At 56.9% G+C, this 19,294-nt stretch overlaps 1 protein-coding gene across 1 annotated transcript; it reads left to right on the top strand.

Annotated features, from left to right (window-relative positions):
- The first annotated feature begins 398 nt into the window (after positions 1-398).
- On the top strand, positions 399-19,251 carry LOC135274545 (elastin-like). The gene is made up of 12 exons (XM_064375298.1): positions 399-533; positions 7,513-7,563; positions 8,636-8,665; positions 9,765-9,797; positions 13,186-13,221; positions 14,554-14,649; positions 14,909-14,986; positions 15,070-15,120; positions 15,834-15,881; positions 17,459-17,530; positions 18,691-18,720; positions 19,205-19,251. Exons 1-12 carry the CDS (start codon positions 452-454, stop codon positions 19,249-19,251), a joined length of 654 nt encoding a protein of 217 aa, XP_064231368.1. The 5' UTR covers positions 399-451.
- The last annotated feature ends 43 nt before the right edge of the window (positions 19,252-19,294 follow it).

Genomic DNA, 19,294 nt, shown 5'->3' with positions numbered 1-19,294 from the left:
CTGGCCACTCGGGCCTTGGCTGGGGCTGGGATTTTTGGCCGGGCCGCCAGGCCCTCCCTCCCGCTTCCTCTCCCGAGGGCTGTCCTGGCAGGGGCCCCCCTCGCACTTTCTGGCGGGAACAGGGCCAGCAGCGAGAGAACAGTCGCGGAGGGAAAGCGGGAAAGAGATGGGGGAAAGTGTGTGTGTGTGAGTGTGCGCTTGTGTGCATGTGTGTGCGTGTGTGTGTCAAGGAAAAAAGCCCGCAGTCCAGCAGCCCGAGCCCGGGAGGCTTGTGAGCCCGGCCTTTCGTAATTGTCCCCTCCCCGCGGCCCCCTCCCCCAGGCCTCCCCCCTCTCCCGCCCTCCCGCCCGCCCTCTCTCCCTCCCTCCTTCCCTCGCAGCCGACGAGGCAGCAATTAGGCTTTGGGGATAAAACGAGGTGCGGAGAGCGGGCTGGGGCATTTCTCCCCGAGATGGCGGGTCTGACGGCGGCGGTCCCGCGGCCCGGAGTCCTCCTGCTCCTGCTGTCGATCCTGCACCCCTCTCGGCCTGGAGGTAAGGGCCCCTCACCCCGTCCCCAGCGCTGCCCACAGCCGCGGGCCCTTTGGGCCAGGTGACTGGACGCATAAGAGGGAGACCTTCACCCCTGGGTCCTCCGAAGGGTCCCAGGTGGGAGCCCCTCGGCCACTGGGTCCTCGGAACTGCCCGTCCAGGAGCCAGCCCTATGCCCAGCAGGAACCTGCCAAACGCACCCTTGGCTCAGAATAGTCCCAACCTGGCGTCCAGGCTTTGCTGCTCTGCGAGGGCTGAGGGGGTCCCCACTCAGGTGCCTGCCCCGTGGGGGGATCAGAGCATCCTGAGGGAGGGCCCAGCGGGAACCCCTGGGTCTGGAGGCACCACAGTCTGCACACCTGTGGACACAACTGGGTGTGTACACACCGGCCCTGGGGACAGGGGACCTGGGTTTGAGCCCAGCTCAGCGGCAGTGAGCTGTGTGACCTCAGCAGGTTCCTTGACTCCCTGGGAAGCTGGGATCCCCTGTGAGGAAGGTCAGCGCTCCGCTGATGACGGGTTTGCAGGTTGGGAAGCTGCTGCTGTGTTCTCCCTGCTGAGGAGGGTGGGGACTCCTGGTATGCGTGCGTGCGTGCGTGTGTGTGTGCGCGCGCGCGCAGGAACTGTTGCTCGTGTGTGTATATGTGTGAGTGCACAGGTGCGCACGTGTGCAGTTGCTGGCTATGTCACTGGACAGGGCAAGCGGATTCTGGAAGGGTCCATCTGTCTGTTCACGGGTCCATCCTTAGACAGGTGTGTGTATGTTTGGGGGAGGTACGTGAAGCTGCTCCTTAGTGTGTGGGAAAGTCTGCCACCGACAGACAGGTAGACGTGTGCGCGTGCAGACACGGGTGATCTGGCCTCCAGGTGTGGCACTGTTGTGGATTGTCACTGTGTGTGTGACGGGGCGTAAGCATCTGTGTGTGTGATGTGGCATGCAAGCACGAAAAGGTAGGCTGGAGAAGGCGTCTGTCTCCTGGCAGAGGCAGTGTGGCCATGTGGACAGGGGACCTGGGTTTGAGACCAGCTCAGCCGCAGTGAACTGTGTGACCTCGGCAGGTTCCTTGACTCCCTGGGAAGCCGGGATCCCCGTGAGGAAAGTCAGAGCTCCGCTGTTTGACGCTAGGGCATCTGCTATGTACCCTGACCCAGGCACAGTTGGTGATGGGGTTTGAGAGTGTCCCCTGAGGGGCTGCTATGCCACGGACAACTGGGGAACACCGAAGATGCTCCCCGGGCATGGGAAAGAGGAGGGCATTTGGTAGGGGCATCTTGTTTCCTTGGGAGTCCTCCTTGCCATGAGAACCAGGCGCTGAGTTGGGGGTAGGGGGGCCACAGGGTGGAGTCAGGGGCCCGGGCAGGAGCTGCAGCTGTTTCCGTGAGATTGGAAGGTCTTCCTGTTCAGGGCCTGCTGCTGGACCTGGGCGAGCCCAAGGGACGTGGGTACCAACAGGCGGGGCCTGGCAGGGCAACAAGCCAGGTCTGAAAGCCGCAGCCTGGGTCTGTCTCAGCCTCCTCTCCGGGTGTACCCCCCAAATACCCAGCCACCCGCCTTCCCAGATGGGGCTACCACCTATAGGGTGGCAGCTCATCATCAAGGAACCTTGGGAGTTAGAAATGATTATCATCGCTTGACAAACAAGGAAACTGAGGCTCCAGCAGGCTAAGACCGTCCCTGGGAGGTTAGTATCAGTCAACTCTTTGCCCCAGGTCAGAGGGTGAGGGGTCAGAAGCAAGCCAGCAGGCAGCATTTGGGAAAGGCCTGGGGCTCAGCCTGGTCCTTTATAGTGGGCGTGCCCTGGGCAGAATCAGCCCTCGCCCGTGTCCACAGTGACACTGCTAAATGCCTGGCTGGCCCGGCTCTTTGCAGAGATCAATCTCAGCTCTGTCTCAGGTGGCTGGACTTTCGAGGTCCAAATAAGGGGTGTGTGAACTGATGGGCTCTCCTGGGGTTTTGCAGACGTCCTACTGAAGTCTGCAGAGGTCAGGGAGCCGAACGGGCAGTGGGGCCTCAGTCACATGCTCACTGCCACTCACCTGGCTGCCCTGGGGAAGCCTGGCTTCTCCCTCAAAGAGGAGGGTGTCATTTATGCGAGTTCCACACCTCCAAGGAGGGGACCCTGTTGGGGGTGGGGTGGGGGAGCAGGAGGAGGGGACAAGCCACCCAGCCCCCACCCTGTTTCAAAAGTGAGCATGAGAATTTAACCCAGGTATAATTCTTCCCCATTCCCCAGAAATAGTATCAGAGATTTTTGGTTTTGTTTTTGTTTTCTGATTTCAGAACTAAAGACAGTTTGAAACAGGGGTTTCCTTTTCTTTTCTTTTCCTTTTTTTATTTCTATTTTTTTACCTTGCTTTTTTTTTATTTGAGACAGGGTCTCGCTGTGTTGTCCAGGCTGGTCTGAATCCCTAGGCTCAATCGATCCTCCCACCTCGGCCTCCCAAAGTGCTTATATTACAGGCATGAGCCACCACCTCTTTTTAAATATCTTTTAATTATTTTTTTCCCCTGTCCTTATGTAGGAGCGGGAGTTTTCAACCTGGCTGTCTAGTAGAGTCCCCCCAAGGATCCCTGCTTGCTTTGGCTGGGCAGGGACCTGGACACAGAGCCTTTTCAAGCTCCCCAGATGACGGTGGGTCGCCGGGCAGACAGCACGGGTTCAGAGGTTGATCCCGTTCCATATGCCTGTCTGCTGGTCCCCGGCGTGAGGGCGAATGTGCCCTGTGTGGGAGGGGACACAGTCACCGAGTAGAGGACAGCTTGTTTTTGAAAAATGCTTGGCAGCCTTCTGCACACAAACAACAAACAGCTTCGTGTGGTCTTATCTGCTCCCTGAGCCGGCCCCTTGGACTTCGGTTTGGCAAAGCCCGCTGCCAAGGCCGGCTGCACCCAGGCTCGCTCCCAAACAGCCCGTTCCCAGCTCTTTGAACCTGGAGCCCAGGGCCCGGGCAGGCAGCCCTACTTGAGACTTGGGGTCAGCTGGGGGTCCCAGACTAGGCGCTACAGCTCACTGGTTCTCCGTTTCCCCAGCTGCAAAATGGGGAGAAACATCCCTGCCTGAAGTATCTCCTAGGGCCAATGAGAGGTTCCAGCAATGTAATATCTGGGGGGAAAAAATGCATCCAATAAATGACCGTGGGGATGAGCCTTTTCAAAACAATCTCTTCTCTTATTCAGAGTCTGCTCATTTGGACTCTTGATTCTTGAATTCGTTCACATTTCTAAGTGTCCATTCTCCCTCTCACTACTTACGCCAGGTTTTGTCTAGTGGGGAGGCAGCTCCCGTGTAAATAGATGTGCAGTGATAAAAGACGCAGACAGGACGGGGCTGGGAATGGCCAGAGGAGCTTGGGGAAATCCAGGAAGGCTTCCCAGCAGAGGTGACATTCGAGTTAGACCTCAAAATAAAAGTAAACGGGGCTAGATGCAGTGGCTCATGCCTGCAATCCCAGCACTTTGGGAGGCCCACGTGGGCAGATCGCTTGAGCCCAGGAGTTTGAGACCAGCCTGGGCAACAAAGGGAGGCCCCCGTCTCTATTTAAAAAATAAATAAATAAACATTTAAAAATCAATAAATAAGAAAGAAAGGTAAATGTGGCAGGGCAGTCCGGGGATGAGGGGTAAGTCTCACACTCACAGGATCTAGCAGGCAGTACCGAAGAGACAGAAAAGCAGACTCCTTCTTGATCGGAGGAAACTCAGTCTGCAGGCAGTGCTAACAGCATCTGGAGGTGGTGATTTTCCCGTCACGGGAGGTATGCAAGCAGAACATGAAGGATGTTTGCGGAAGGAGGTCCAGTCCAGGCCAGAAGACTATTATGATCCCTGAGAGTCTAGGATCGTGATTCTAAGATGCAAGAGACAAGTTCCACCCTGGGCTAGTCGGTGAAACATGCCAAAACCACATAAAACAAGACAAGCATTCTCCAGGCCAACTGCTGAGCGCCAGCTGAGCAGCACAGTCAGGGAGAGCCGCGGGCTCAGGAAAGGCAGGCAGGAGAGTCTCAGCTCAGCCCTGGTGCAAGGGTAGGGCTTGGACAGAGGCGAGGATGTTCCTGGCAGGAGAAACGGCTTGTGCCAAGGAGCGGAGGGAGAAGTGAGGATGCCCCGTGGGGCATGGGAAGAGGCTGGTTACCTTTCCAATGTCCAGCTGCTGTCTCATTGTATTCCCACCTCTCTGCACTTGCAGAGAGACAGGAATCCTTTGTAGCCCCTAAATCTACATTTCCTCGTTGCAAAATGGGGATTAAAATCTCGGGCTCCCCAGGCCCTCACGGTTCAGGTGTGACGTTTGGCAAATGCCACCACCATCAGGATCTGAACAGTGGAGGTGGAGAGCGAGGATGGAGGAGAGCTGGGGAGGGAAAGCTGAGTCTTCCCCCCAAAAAACTCCTGGGGTGTGGGAGGGCAGAACCCCAGGAGAAAGAAAGTCAGGTTCAGCCAGGCCTGGAGCCTCAACAAGCCTGAGGCAGGGGGACCCCTAGGGCAGATGGGGATGAAGGTTAGAGCCGGATCCACAGACAGCCTCCCTGCCTCCCCTCCACTTAATTCACCCATCATGTATTGAGTAACTCCTGTATACCAGGCCCTGGGCAATGGACCGTGCAGTGAAGTGGAAAAAATGAAGTGTAAGGGCCACTGCCTTTTTATCTTTGAGCAATGACTGTGTGCCAGGTCCAGAAGAGGACCCAGCCCGTTACTTGAACCCTTTTACAACTTGCAGCAACTTGGCAACCTTGCAGCAACCAAGTGATTATCTGCCTCCTGTTGCAAAAAAGGAAACCGATATTCAGAGAAGTTGAGTGACTTGCCCAAGTTCACACAGCTGGTAAGAAGCAGCGAAGCCAGAGGGGTCTGTCCTGAGCGCCTTGCTCTTCCCCCCACCTCCATCACACTGTTCCATGCAGTCTGCTCTGGAGCTGGAGAATAGAGAGGAAGGGACAGAGGGACGTGAAGAAGGAGGGAGGGGGGAGAAAGAGGAGGAAGGAGAAGCTGAGGCAGAGAAAGGCACGTAAGAGACTGTTGAGAGCTGGAGGCCGGAGCCAGAGAAGGCATCAGAGGCCCAAGGCGGGCCATGTGTGCGCTTGGCAGCGGATGACAGGGCCCAAGTGCTCCTTCCCAGCAGGCCCAGCCCCCGTGGGGCCACTGCTCCGAGCCTCGAGGTTCTGACCAGATTACTTGCACACTTCAGGCCTGGATTACAGGGCCTGGGGAACCACAAGTCGGGGAGGGGGTGGCACTGGGGTCTTGGCACGGGGTGGCTGTGACAGCTCCGCAGCCCCGACCCTGCTGGGCTGCAGCTGAGGCTAACAGGGCCCTGAGGCCAGCAAGCCCAGCTGTGCAGCGTCGCCAGGCCTCAGAGGCCAGACGTCTGGCCTCGAGGGCTCCCTGGACACACTGCCGATCTGCCAGACACAGTCCCTGAGCTCCGCCCATGCCCCACGGGACTCCCGGCCCCTTTCAGCAAAAGCAGCTAGGGAGGGCAGGGCTGGGGCATTGGCAAGGTGGCTTGTCGAGCTCAGAGGGGGGCCTGGTGAGGTGGAGCCAGGGCCCCGGTTTGGGACCGGTCTGTTGCCATGGCGACGGCTCAGGCAGGGTCTGGAGCCAGCATCACGGCGTTCCCCAGTGAGAGCTTCACTGGTCCATGGGGACTGAACTCGTGATCCTGCCTGGCCGGTGAATTTGCTTTTCCTTAGGAAACTATTCACTGTGCTCATTCATGGCGTCCCCCTGCGGCCCCGGCGCCTCCTAAGACAGCTCATGTCAGACAGCCAGAGCCCCACCCAGGCTCGGCTGCCCAGTGGCTGAGGACGCTGACCTCACGCCGTCCTATCAGTGTGGGAATGGCTGCATTTGTGCCGGCAGCTGCGCCTCCTGAATGCTCGCTGTGGCAGCCCGGCCTGCCCTTCCCAAAGCTCTGGCCCCTATCCGGTGGCTCGGCTCCGGGAGAGACTGGGCTGCCTGGTAAGAGGCGCTCAGACCCAGTGTCTCCCGCCCCAGGCCCTTCTCCGACTCCAGGGAGAACCAGGTAACACAGTGAGAACCATCATACTCAAAGGACTGGAAGCAGCGTGCAGGGGCCTGTCATCCTAGCACTTTGGGAGGCCAGGGCAGGAGGACAGCTTGAGCCCAGGAGTTCAAGACCAGCCTGGGCAACATACTGAGACCCCCGTCTTTACAAAAAAATAAATTAGCCAGGCATGGTGGCGCATGCCTGTAGTCCCAGCTATTTGGGAGGCCGAGGCAGGAGAATAGCTTGAACCCAGGAGGCGGAGATCACAGAACCGAGATCACGCCATTACACTCCAGCCTGGGCCATAGAGCGAGACTCCATCTCAAAAATAAAGTACTGGCCTGAGCTTGAATCCAGGCTCCATCTCTCTCCAGCTGTGTGGCCCCAGGCATGTCCCTTAACCTCTCTGAGCCTGATTTCATGTCTGTTAAAATGATAGTCTCCAGACGCAGTGGCTCACACCTGTAATCCCAGCACTTTGGGAGGCTGAGGCAGGCAGATCACTTGAGGTCAGGAGTTCGAGATCAGCCTGCCCAACATGGTGAAACCCAGTCTCTACTAAAAATACAGAAATTAGCTGGGCGTGGTGGCACACGCCTGTAGTCCCAGCTACTCAGTAGGCTGAGGCAGGAGAATCACTTGAACCTGGGAGGCAGAGGTTGCAGTGAGCTGAGATCGTGCCTCTGCACTCCAGCCTGGGGGACAGGGCAAGACTCCGCCTCAGTCTCAAAAAAAAAAAAAAAAACCATGATAGTAAGCTCTGCCCTTCCAACTTCACAGGCCCACTTCAAGGAGCAAGAATGAGAACACACTTTGTAAATAGAAATCGTCCTGAAGACAAGCAGTGTCATTATCGCCATCAGCATCATTCTTGTTTCCATCGAAAGTAATGGCAAAACCACAGTTATTCTTGCACCAACCTGATAATTCTGGCTCCTGGAGGACTGACTCTACGTGTTTCCTTTCAGGGGTCCCTGGGGCCATTCCTGGTGCAGTTCCTGGAGGAGTCTTTTATCCAGGTAATGTACATGAAACTTCCACACACCCAAGTCGTGCAGATGATGATGATGTCCATAATAGATGCACATTTTCACATCCTAGAAGGTAGGCACATTGACACGCCTACCAGAAGTGATGCCCACTTAAAAATGCAATTAAGAAGACACTGATTTACAGCTATTCAGAGCATACAGGCTTACGCCTGTAATCTCAATATTTTAGGAGGCAGAGAAGGGAGGATCGCTTGAGGCCAGGAGTTTGAGACCAGCCTGGACAACATAGTGAGACCCCCCTCTCTACACATACCAAAAAAAATTTTAATTAGCTACATTCTATGTTGAGAAAAATGAAAATGAAGCATAGAAATTAAAAAAAAAATTAGCTGGACATGGTGGTGCATGCCTGTAGTCCCAGCTACCGGGGAGGCTGAGGCAGGAGGATCACCTAAGCTTAGGAGTTCAAGGCTACAGTGAGCTTTAATCGCACTACTGCACTGAAGTCTGGGTGACAGTAAAACCCTGTCTCTAAAAAGAAAAAGGAGGCCAGGCACAGTGGCTCACACCTGTAATCCAAGCATACTGGGAGGCTGAGAAGGGTGGATAACGAGGTCAAGAGATCGAGACCATCCTGGCCAACATGGTAAAACCCCGTCTCTCCTAAAAATACAAAAATTAGCCGGGCATGGTGGTGCGCGCCTGTAATCCCGGCTACTCAGGAGGCTGAGGCAGGAGAATCGCTTGAACTGGGGAAGGGGAGGTTGCGGTGAGCTGAGATCGCGCCACTGCACTCCAGCCTAGTGACAGAGTGAGACTCCGTCTCAAAAAGAAAAAAGAAAAAAGTAATACTTCCAATACTTAAAAATAATTTAAGTGTGCAGAACTGACATGGAATTAGGGGGAGACACCAGCACCCCCCGAGATACAAACTGGCACAAGGCTGTTGGCAAAGCAGAAGAGGAAATGGAGGCTCATAGAGGGCAGGGCTTGCCCAGGGTCAGGTAGTTCGGCAGGGGCGGAGTCAGCCACGGCTGGGGTGGGAGCGGGCTAGCCGGGCTGGAGTACCAATGCTCTCTCTCTCTCTTTCCTGCAACAGGGGCTGGTCTCGGAGGCCTTGGAGTAGGAGGTGAGCTCAGAAACCACACTTGCTCTTCACTGAAGGGGCCTGGGTCTCACCCGAACACACACACCTCAGACCTGAGAATCTGAGGCCTACGCATCAAGGACTCCCTCGTTTCACAGGCAGCATCCAGGCCGGGGAGGAGGCTTGTCTGAGAACCAGAATCCACTGGCCTTCCCCGTCCCTCCCCTAGGCTTCATCCCTGGTGGCCTCTGCCTTCCTATTTCTTCTTCTTCTTCTTTTTTTTTTTTTTTTGGGACAGTCTCATTCTGTCACCCAGGCTGGAGTGCAGTGGTGCGATCTCAGCTCACTGCAGCCTCCGCCTCCCAGGTTCAAGTGATTCTCCTCTCTTGGCCTCCCAATTAGGACTAGAGGAGCCACCACCATGCTCAGCTAATTTTTGTATTTTTAGTAGAGACGGGGTTTCACCATGTTGACCAGGCTGGTCTCGAACTCCTGACCTCAGGTGATCCGCCCACCTCAGCCTCCTAAAGTGCTGGGATTAACATGCAGGAGCCACTATGCCCGGCCCCTTTCTATTTCTTTTGATCCTCAAAAACCTCCCTGCCAAGCCAGCTAGGCAGACACCATCATCCCCCTTTTTTTTTTTTGAGACAGAGTGTCACTTTTGTTGCCCAGGCTAGAGTGCAATGGCAGATCTTGGCTCACTGCAACCTCCACCTCCCAGGTTCAGGTGATTTTCCTGCCTCAGCCTCCCTAGTAACTGGGATTACAGGCACCTGCCACCACGCCCGGCCAATTTTTGTATTTTTAGTAGAGACAGGTGTTGCCATGTTGGCCAGGCTGATCTGGAACTCCTGACCTCAGATGATCCACCTGTCTTGGCCTCCTAAAGTGCTGGGATTGCAGGCGTGAGCCACCGCCCCCAGCCCATCATCCCCTTTTGAGGCTGAGACTCTGGGGCTCAGATAGTATAAACCACGCGTTAGAAATAGAGCTAGCTTCCCAGGGCCTCCATGTCCAAGGGGGAGGACCCAGGGCATGAGATTCCACACTGCCCACACTTTGCCTGGGATGGGGGTTGGATAAGTGGTAGATGGATGGGCTGGGCCTCCCCGTTCACTATCTTCTCCTCCCTCTACAGCGCTGGGACCTGCAGTCAAACCTGCCAAGCCAGGTAAGACCCAAAGCCTCGGAGCGTGAGAGAAAGCAGGGGGCTGGAGAGGGAGGGGTCTACCCAGCTGGTAACGGGACAAGGAAGCCAACGGGCAGGGGGAAGGAGGGAGGTATGGACCCCGATTAGTGTCCCAGGGATGAGCAGGCCGGAGCCAGGTCCCAGGGCTTCCAGGAACAGGAGGCTGGAGGCGGCTCCACCTACACATACCCTACACACACCTGTGTGTGCACCCAGCTGTGCAGAGGCTCCTCTCTGCAAAGGAGAGGCTGTCTCAGAGACAGCCTCGGTACTAGAGGCAACGTGGGGGATTGCTCCAGATCCAGTGGCCTCCAAGCCTGTACGAGACACTCTGGGGCTCAGACGCAGATCCTCAGACCCAGACTTCCCCTGAGTGGTCCCCTAGCCCTTGACCCCAGACCAACACCCCAGATAGCCATGACCTTGATGCCATTCTGAGCTCTTCTCCTGACTCCAGACAGAGCCCTGGTCTCAAGCTGATGCCTGACCCCAGCCCAAGCCGAGCCTAACCCCAGGTTGAACCCTGATCCTGGTCTCCCAGGACCCCCAACCCTGGCCTCAGGCCAAGCCCTGTCCCCCAGCCCAAGCTGAGCACCGACCCTGGCCCCAGAGGAGCTCCCCTCCTGATCTCAGGCCCCTTCCAGCTGTGGAGGAGGTTCCAAACCTCTCCATGGCCCCCTCCAGACCATGGAGATTTCCAGTAAGAAGGTGTGGCCAGATCTATCCCGGCCTCACCCAAGGGACTGGGATCTGCCACCGGGATCCGCTCTGAGCTCTGGGGAATGCACCCCCAGGAAGGAGGGTGCAGCAGTATTTCCCTCTGGGAAATACTGATGGATAAGGAGCAGGTGGAGGAAACAGCGTCTCCGTCCAGATTGATGGTCCCTCGGCATGACATGCTCCACATGGGACTCTGGCTGCCCCACACCCTGAGCTGTGTTGCCCTGGCTCAGAAGCCTAAGGCTCTGGGACACAGTTTAGATGTCCAAGAGCTCTTATGAAATCCCAACCGTTGATAATCCAAGTGCAAATGAATCTTCAAGCCCCAGATTCCCCTGCGCTGAAAGTCCATCTGGGTTGTGAAACACCGGGGCTGGGGCCAGGAGAGGCGGGAGGAGAATGGGGTGCCTGGGGTCTATGGGGCTCTGCAAGGCCAGGAGACCTGGGGGGTTGCCACTTATCCCCGCCAGCAGCTACACCCTGTCTTCCTGGAGTGGGTGAGGGGTCTTGGCAGGGTCTTTGATGGTGGAGAGCGGACAGGGAAGATAAGAGTGGCACAGAGGTGTGGAGGTGGGACTGTGCTTGGCCTAGAAGACCCAGATTGTGGAGGTTGTGTCTGCAAAGCTGGAGGGTGCATTCGCTGATCCCACTAGCAGCAAGAGACACATAGCAGGTTGTGGTTAAATACCACAGAAAGACACAACTCCCTACAGAGCTCCAGGATGTACAGCTACAAAAGTGAAGCTTTTGTTAAGGAAAGATTTAGGTTAGACTTCTGAAAGAACTTCCAGCCCAGGGTGAAGGAGTCGATCCGTAGGAAAGTCAGAGCATCGCCTTCTGATAAAAAGGGCACTGTTTCCTTCCAGGCAAGGGGCTGGATTCCATGACCTTCCCGAAGATTCAGAATGACAAAGGGGTTGGCAGAGTCCCCATGGCACCCCCAGGGAGGCCCCCACATCCGGGCTTCAGGGACGTCCGGGCCTGCCCAGGCAGGGTGGAATGGGGCACAGGCAGCACGTGTCATGCTTGGGAACAATTAATCCCTTGGTGATAGAGGGTGGGTGGCCTGGCAGCTGCTTTTCCACGTGGGCGCCACCTCGGGCCCAAGCTGGCCCCGCCCTGCCTCAGTTCTCAGCGGGGGACCAGGCAGCTGGGAGCCTGCACGACCCACACCCTGAGCCCTAGCCAGAGGCCAGCCGCCCACCGAGAGGGGCACAGGCAAGGACAAGAAAGAGCTAGGAGCACCCACTGTGCGCCCGGGGGTAGGTTGCACACACTAGGTGCTTTCTGCGCACATGCTCACTGGTCCCAGGAAGGCAGGTGATATAATAGTCGTTTGGTAGACGGGGGAAGCTGAGCCTCATCATGCTCATGGAGACTGGGTAGGAGGAGCAGGGTCTGAATCAAGAACTCCCTGACTCCAGGAAGAAGGATGGGGCTGGCCAGGTCCCTGGACTCCCAGCTGTGGTCAGCCCCTCCTCGCTTCCTCCTCCTTTCCAGGTGCTGGTCTCCTTGGGGCATTTGGGGCAGGTGAGTGCAAAGGAAGGAGGGCAGACAGGAGTGGAAGTGGTCAGGCCAGAGGACAGGATGCGCAGGCTGGGACCACGGGGAAAAGGGTAGATGACTGCAGAGAGGCAGCCTGTCCCCTACTGCAGCCCCAGCCTCTTCTCACTTCCTGTCCAGTCCTCAGTTTCCCCTCCCAGCGCCTCTGTGGAAAGGAAAGATCTGAGCCTGTCTGTTGCCCTCTCTGAGCTCAGGAAACAGGCCTGGCTTGAGAGAAGCAGCTGCCAATGTTGGTGGGGCAGGGCCCGGGTGCTGAGAACTGAGTCCTGCCTGATCACCAAGTGCTCCCGCCCAGGGGCAGAGATGCGTCTTACATGAGGCTGGCTGAGTCTCAGAGGGGTCCAGGTCCCACTAGCAGGAAATGGGGACGAGGAGTGGTTAGTAACGGAGACCACACCCAGGGAAAGCCAGAGGGGCACCTCTCCACGGCACAGCGGGCTCCAGGTTTGGGATCCGTCCCTGGAGAGGACTCATCCCTGCGGCTCAGGGCTGGCACTGGTAGGAGAGATCGTCACATAATTAGAAGCAAACCCGGCATGGTTGTGAACTCCAACCTGATGGCCCATTGGACCTGGCCCAGGCCAGTGGAATGTCTCCCGGAGCGGGAGATGAAGCGATTGGGCCCAGATGTGGGGAGGAGAGAGCCAGAGGGACCCATTTGGCGTCTTGTAAACATCCGATCAAGGAGACTCCTGAGCTGCAAGGCAGGCTGGATGGAAGGACGGGCGGATGGTGGGGACACAGGAGTTCCCCGATGCAGGTGAAGGGGAGTAAGGCCTTGCTCACGGACTCTGCTCAGCCCTGGCCCTTGAAGAAAGCCCTGCTGAATCCTACTAGCCAGCAGGACTTCTAGGAGAGGCACAGGCCCGGCCTGGGTTTGTTAGGGATTGGTGCAATCACACCTGCACTGCGCATAGTAGCTGCTCACTACGCTATTTTATCAGGATCGCCCCTGAGCGTCACAGGCTCAGGGACCAGCCTAGGGACCCAAGTAGCTGACCACAGCACTGTCCTAACTCCATCAGACCCTTCCCACTCTGGGTCTCTGAATGCTGCCTCCACTCCTGTCTTTCTTTCCTTTCCACAGGTCCTGGAGCGCTCGCAGGCATTGGTCCCGCGGCAGGTAAGTGCCGACACCCAGGCAAGATGCCCCTTGCTCGAACCAGCCCCTGAGCTCAACCCAGGGCTGGTATGGAGCACAGTTAGCAGACAGGGGTACAGGCCAGGTTCCATCCTGGGCACTGATGGGGACTGATGCTGATACTGCCTGCCCCAAGCATCTGCCCAGGATGTGAGGAAATCACAGCTGGGTACCTGGGGTCATTTATAACGTAGTGGTGAAGGCTATATGGACGAAGCCCCATGAACAGAGGGAGCCCAGAGGAGTCACTTCACTCAGCAGGGGTTCAGGAAGGCATTCTGGAGGAGGTGGGTGGGGAAATTGAACCCCAAAAGATCCATGCAGTTTTCAGGAAGGCTGAGGCAAGAGGATCACTTGAGCCCAGGAGGTTGAGGCTTCGGGGACCTATGATCACGTCACTGCACTCCAGCCTGGGCAACAGAGCAAGAGTCCATCTCTTTTGTTGCTGTTGCTGAGACAGGGTCCCGCTCTGTCGCCCAGGCTGGAGTGCAGTGGTTCGATCTCAACTCGCTGCAACCTCCACCTCCCATGTTCAAGTGATTCTCCTGCCTCAGCCTCCCAAATAGATGGAATTACAGGCGTGTGCCACCACGCTCAGCTAATTTTTGTATTTTTAGTAGAGATGGGGTTTCACCATGTTGACCAGGCTGGTCTCAAACTCCTGGCCTCAAGTGATCTGCTTGCCTCGGCCTCCCAAAGCGCTGGGATTACTGGCGTGAGCCACTGCGCCCGGCCACAAGGCCCCATCTCTAAAGGCGAACAAAAAAAAAGACCCATGTAGTTTTGTTAGAGTTATCTGACACATTAACCTCAGCACAGAATCTAGTCCTGGTGCTTGGGTTCAGTGGCCCATGCCTGTACTCCTAGCACTTTGGGAGGCCATGGTGGGCAGATCGCTTGAGCCTGGGAGTTCAAGATTAGCCTGGGCAACATGGTGAAACCCTGTCACTACAAAAAATACAAAAAAAAAAAAAAAATTAGCCAGGCACAATGTCATGCAACTATAGTCCCAGCTACTCAGAAGGCTGAGATGGGACGATTGCTTGAGCCTGGGAGGTCAAGGCTACAGTGAGCCGAGATCACACCACTGCACACCAGCCTCAGTGACAGAGTGAGACCCTGTCTCAAAAAAAAAAAATAACAACCCAGTCCTGATAAGCAGTGGTCACATCGATGTCCTGCAGGCATTGATGTCTGGCCGAGAGCGGAAGAGCCTCCAATGTGCTTCTGAGTGGGGCATGGCCAGGTGGGGCCAGAGCATAGGAGTCTATGGATGTGGTAGCTCAGGACCTCATCCCATCCTCCCCTCCGCAGGGCTCGGTGCCTTCCCTGCAGGGACCTTTCCGGGGGCTCTGGTGCCTGGCGGAGTGGCTGGCGCTGCTGCAGCCTATAAAGCTGCTGCCAAGGCTGGTGAGTGGTGCTCCTTGGGACATGCCACAAGCCCTCTGGCTTCCATGGGGCATTCTGCTTTGCAAAGAGCCTTCCCTCAACCCAGGCCTGGGAGCCGGGTGGGTGGGATTGTCAGCTCCAATCTAGCTCAGGGGAGCGGCTAGCTGTGCCCAGTCCACAAGTGAGTTGGTAACGGGGCCAGGCCTCAATGCTGGGCCCTTCTGTCTCCCCGTGCAATGCCTGTTCCTCGTGCAATGCCTCACCTGTCCTGGCTCTGCAGGTGCTGGGCTTGGTGGTGTCCCAGGAGTTGGTGGCATTGGTGGCGTTGCCGGAGTTGGTGGCTTGGGAGTGCCTGCAGGTACAGCGGCTATCCCCGAGCTCCCTGGGTCAAGGTGGCAGGCCTGGGTGGAGCCCACTCTCATGCATCCCCGTGTGTACCAGGTGCAGTGGTTCCTCAGCCTGGAGCCGGAGTGAAGCCGGGGAAAGTGCCAGGTCAGTGCGGAATCCCTGGGGCTGGAGGACAGAGGGCAGGGAGGGGCAGAGGGTAGGGAGGAACAGAGCCCTCTCCGCGCCACTGCGCTTGGGGAGGAAGGGCAGGGCGTGGCTCCAGCCGGGCAGAGGAAATAGCCAGGCCCAAAGTGTGGTGCCTGCATCTGTGAAACGGAGAGGAGGGGCCTGACCTACTTCCCGGGCCCTTCTCCCAGGATCTTAGGGTAGAAAGAGGCAGGCTCTGTGGCAGGCTGTCTAGACAGGCAACAGAGGGGGAAACTGAGACTCAAAGGGGTGAATCAGTGTGGAAGGGCTTGCAGGGAGTCCCGGCAGAGCTGGGGGAGCCCTGTGTCCTCTGACTCCCCATCTGGTACTCACCAAGCCCTTTAGGAAGTGACTTCAGGTTAAACAAAAGGCTGCTTGAGTCCACACAGCAGGGAGGGACATCTGGAAGCTGTTAGCCAGAGGTGGGCTGGCCCAGCCACGTAAATAGGCTCCAGGAGACAGAGATAAATCCACACACCGAAGAGTTTGCAGATGACTTCCGAAACTCGTGGGAGGAGGGTTGTGGCCACCCCACGTCTGTCCCTGGCTGCCCCTGTTGGGCACAGGGGCTGTTGGTTTGAGAGCCCCGGAGCTGCCTGCATGGGAAGGGCCGGGAGGGGGTCCCTGGAGGCTGAGCTGCTGCTCCTGACTTTGCTTTCTTTTGGGCACAGGTGTGGGGCTGCCAGGTGTATACCCAGGTGGCGTGCTCCCAGGCACAGGTGAGGGCAAGGAGGGAAACAGGGACTCTATAGGAAGAAAGCAGCCTGGACACGGTGGCTCACACCTGTAATCCCATTACTTTGGGAGACTGAGGCGGGAGGATGGCTTGAGGCTAGGAGTTTGAGACCAGCCTGGGCAACAGAGTAAGACCCTGTCTCTACAAAAAAAAAATTAGCCAGGCATGGTGGCATGCACTGTAGTCCCAGCTACTCGGGAGGCTGAGGTGGGAGGATTGCTTGAGCCCAGGAGGTCCAGGCTGCAGTGAGCTATGATGGTGCCACTGCACTGCAGCCTGGGGGACAGAGCAAGACCCTGTCTCAAAATAAGAAAAAGAAGGCCGGGAGCGGTGGCTCACGCCTATAATCCCAGCACTTTGGGAGGCTGAGGTGGGCGGATCGTCTGAGGTCAAGAGTTCGAGACCAGCCTGACCAACATGGAGAAACCTTGTCTCTACTAAAAATACAAAAATTGGCCGGGTGTGGTGGCGCAGGCCTGTAGTCCCAGCTACTCGGGAGGCTGAGGCAGGAGAATAGCTTGAACCCGGGAGGCAGAGGTTGCAGTGAGCTGAGATCGCGCCACTGCAGTCCAGCCTGGGCAACAAGAGTGAGAGTTCCGTCTCAAAAGAAAAAAAGAAAGAAGAAAAAAAGAAAAGCAGCCTCCGTCAGCCTCCCTAGTACCCCCGCTGCCTCCCCAAAAAGCAGAGGCCACCAGAACACCTGGGTCCTGACCCGGGCCATTTTCCCAGACACCAACGCTAGGGCTTAACAGACATAAGGTCCCCTGGCAGTCCCTCCATCCCCCAAAGGTCAACAGGCTTCCTGTGCCCCACCCAAACCCTGATCCCAGGCCCAGACCATCATCACAGCCCTAGGCGGGCCCCCGAGGACAGACCCCAATGTGACCTGCTGCTTCCCAAAAGCTGTGAGTCACCAGGGGGCCACCCAGTGAGTCTGCCCTGCAGGAGACCCTGAGGAGCTGCCCTCACCCTCCTTCCCCGCCAGGGCCTGACCACCCCACCCAACATGTGATCTCCTGAATTTCCCCAAAAGCCCAGATTTAGGCTCTTCTGTGGGATTTGCTGACAGAGTGGCCCTTCCTCCCTCTCTCCCCCGCTACACCGAGAGCCAAGGCTGCCCAGCCCCAGGAGAGACGCTGGCATGGGTCCCAGCTGTAGCCAGATGTCTGCTTTGGGGGCATGGGTTGTGGGCGAGAGCCCCAGAGAGCACAGGCTTCCTTGGTCTATGGATGAGTGGCACCGCACGGCAGCTTTGCCTTTTCGGCGGAGGGTGGTTGGGACGGCTTTTGTGATTAACTCCGCGTAGAGATGAGGCTGACTGAGGCACGAGCTCACATGGCTGGGAAATAGGATTAACATTCAGATCTTCTGACCTTGAGCCAGACAGGGGAGGAAAGTCAGCGCTAAACAGATCCTTTCTCCACCCGCCCCCCCAGAGCCGTGCCTGTCACTGACAGTTGGTCCCGAGGGAGGTCAGCTGGGGGACCCGAGGAAGGGAGGGGTTCCTGGCGGGGCCTGCAAGACCTGCCTTTCTATGCTCACCGCTTTATTCCCCGGCAGGAGTTCGGTTCCCCGGTGTGGGGGTGCTCCCTGGTGTTCCTACTGGAGCAGGAGTCAAACCCAAGGTTCCAGGTATGCAGGTGCCTGGGCAGAGGGCTGATGGTGGGGACTCTCCAACCACCTTCTGGCCCGGGGTGTGAAATGCGGTGGGATGCTGGACTGGCTCAGGGCCCTATGGGTGACACCTTTTATGTTCCTGAGAAACCCCAGAGTGTGGCTGGGTACACTAGCTCACACGTGTAATCCCAGTGTTTGGGGAGGGTGAGCTGGGAGGATCACTTGAGCCCAGGAGTTCAAGACCAGCCTGGGCAACATAGCAAGACCTTATCTCTACAAAAACACGATTAAAAAATTACCCAGACGTGGTCACACACACCTGTGGTCCCAACTACTCAGGAGGCTGAGACAGGAGGATCTCTTGAGCCCAGGAGATCAAGGTTGTTGTGAGCTATGATCTCACTACTGCACTCCAGCTTGGGCAACAGGCAGAGACCCTGTCCCCCCATAAAAAGAGAAGGAAAAGGCCAGATGCAGTGGCTCAAGCCTGTAATCCCAGAACTTTGGGAGGCCAAGGCGGGTGGATCATGAGGTCAAGAGATCGAGACCATCCTGATCAACATGGTGAAACCCTGTCTCTACTAAAAATACAAAAAATTAGCTGGGCATGGCGGCGTGTGCCTGTAATCCCAGCTACTCAGGAGGCTGAGGCAGGAGAATTGCCTGAACCCAGGAGGCGGAGGTTGCGGTGAGCCGAGATCGCGCCATTGCACTCCAGCCTGGGTAACAAGAGCGAAACTCCATCTCAAAAAAAAAAAGACTGGGCCCGGTGTTCATGCCTGTAATCCCAGCACTTTGTGAGGCCAAGGCGGGCAGATCACCTGAGGTCAGCCTGACCAACATGAAGCCCTGTCTCTACTAATAATACAAAAATTAGCTGGGCATGGCGGCATGTGCCTGTAATCCAGCTATTTGGGAGTCTGAGGCAGGAGAATTGCTGGAACCTGGGAGGAGGAGGTTGCAGTGAGCTGAGATCACGCCATTGCACTCCAACCTGGGCGACAAGAGAGAAACTCCATCTCTGAAAAAAGAAATCCCAGAATGCATGTGAGGGCAGCATGGGCCGACTGGGCTGGGAAGAACTGGCCATTCTTTGGGCCTCCTGGCCCCGCGGTGCTGTCTGGCCCGGTGTCCATGGTGCCAGGGCTGCAGTGACAGCTCTTTTATCATTACAGGTGGAGCTGGAGCTTTTGCTGGAATCCCAGGTGAGGCAAGGCTGGTGGGAGAAGCAGGGTGGCCAGCCAGGCAGGGGCTCTTGCCTTGGGAGGGGAGAGCCCTTGGGAGGTGGGCAGACCGCCTGAGGTCAGCCGGACCAACATGGTGAAGCCCCGTCTCTACTAATAATACAAAATCTTGGGCACCCAAGATCCCATCCAAGCCTGCCTGGTTTCCCCCATGCCTGCTGCGCCAGGCCTTGCAGTGGATGTAGCACAAAGTGGCACCCATCCCAGGCCTGCTTCCCCCACCAGCATAGCAGCCCAAAGAAGCCCAGAAAACCTGCCAGCCTGTGCCAAGGGCTGCAGGCCGGAACTGGGGCCCGTCCCTCCTCCTTCCATCCATTCCTCTATGCATCCATCTATCCATCCATCCACTCATCCGTTCATTCATCTATCTATCTCTCCCTCCATCCATCCATTCATCCATCTGCCCATTCCTCCATGCATCCAACTATCCCTTCATCTACCCCAGGAGGGAGAGAATCCCACAGCTTCCTGGAGGAAGTAGCTTATCGCTAGGAATTTCTCAGCTGACCCATGATGGAGATTCAGGGAGGCCCTG

The sequence above is a fragment of the Aotus nancymaae genome, unplaced genomic scaffold (genome assembly GCF_030222135.1).
Source record: "Aotus nancymaae isolate 86718 unplaced genomic scaffold, 86718_ANA_hifiasm-v0.15.2.pri h1tg000012l, whole genome shotgun sequence".
Lineage (NCBI taxonomy): Eukaryota > Metazoa > Chordata > Mammalia > Primates > Aotidae > Aotus > Aotus nancymaae.
Note: the sequence above shows the minus strand (reverse complement) of the source record. Positions and strands in the feature narration are given on the sequence as shown.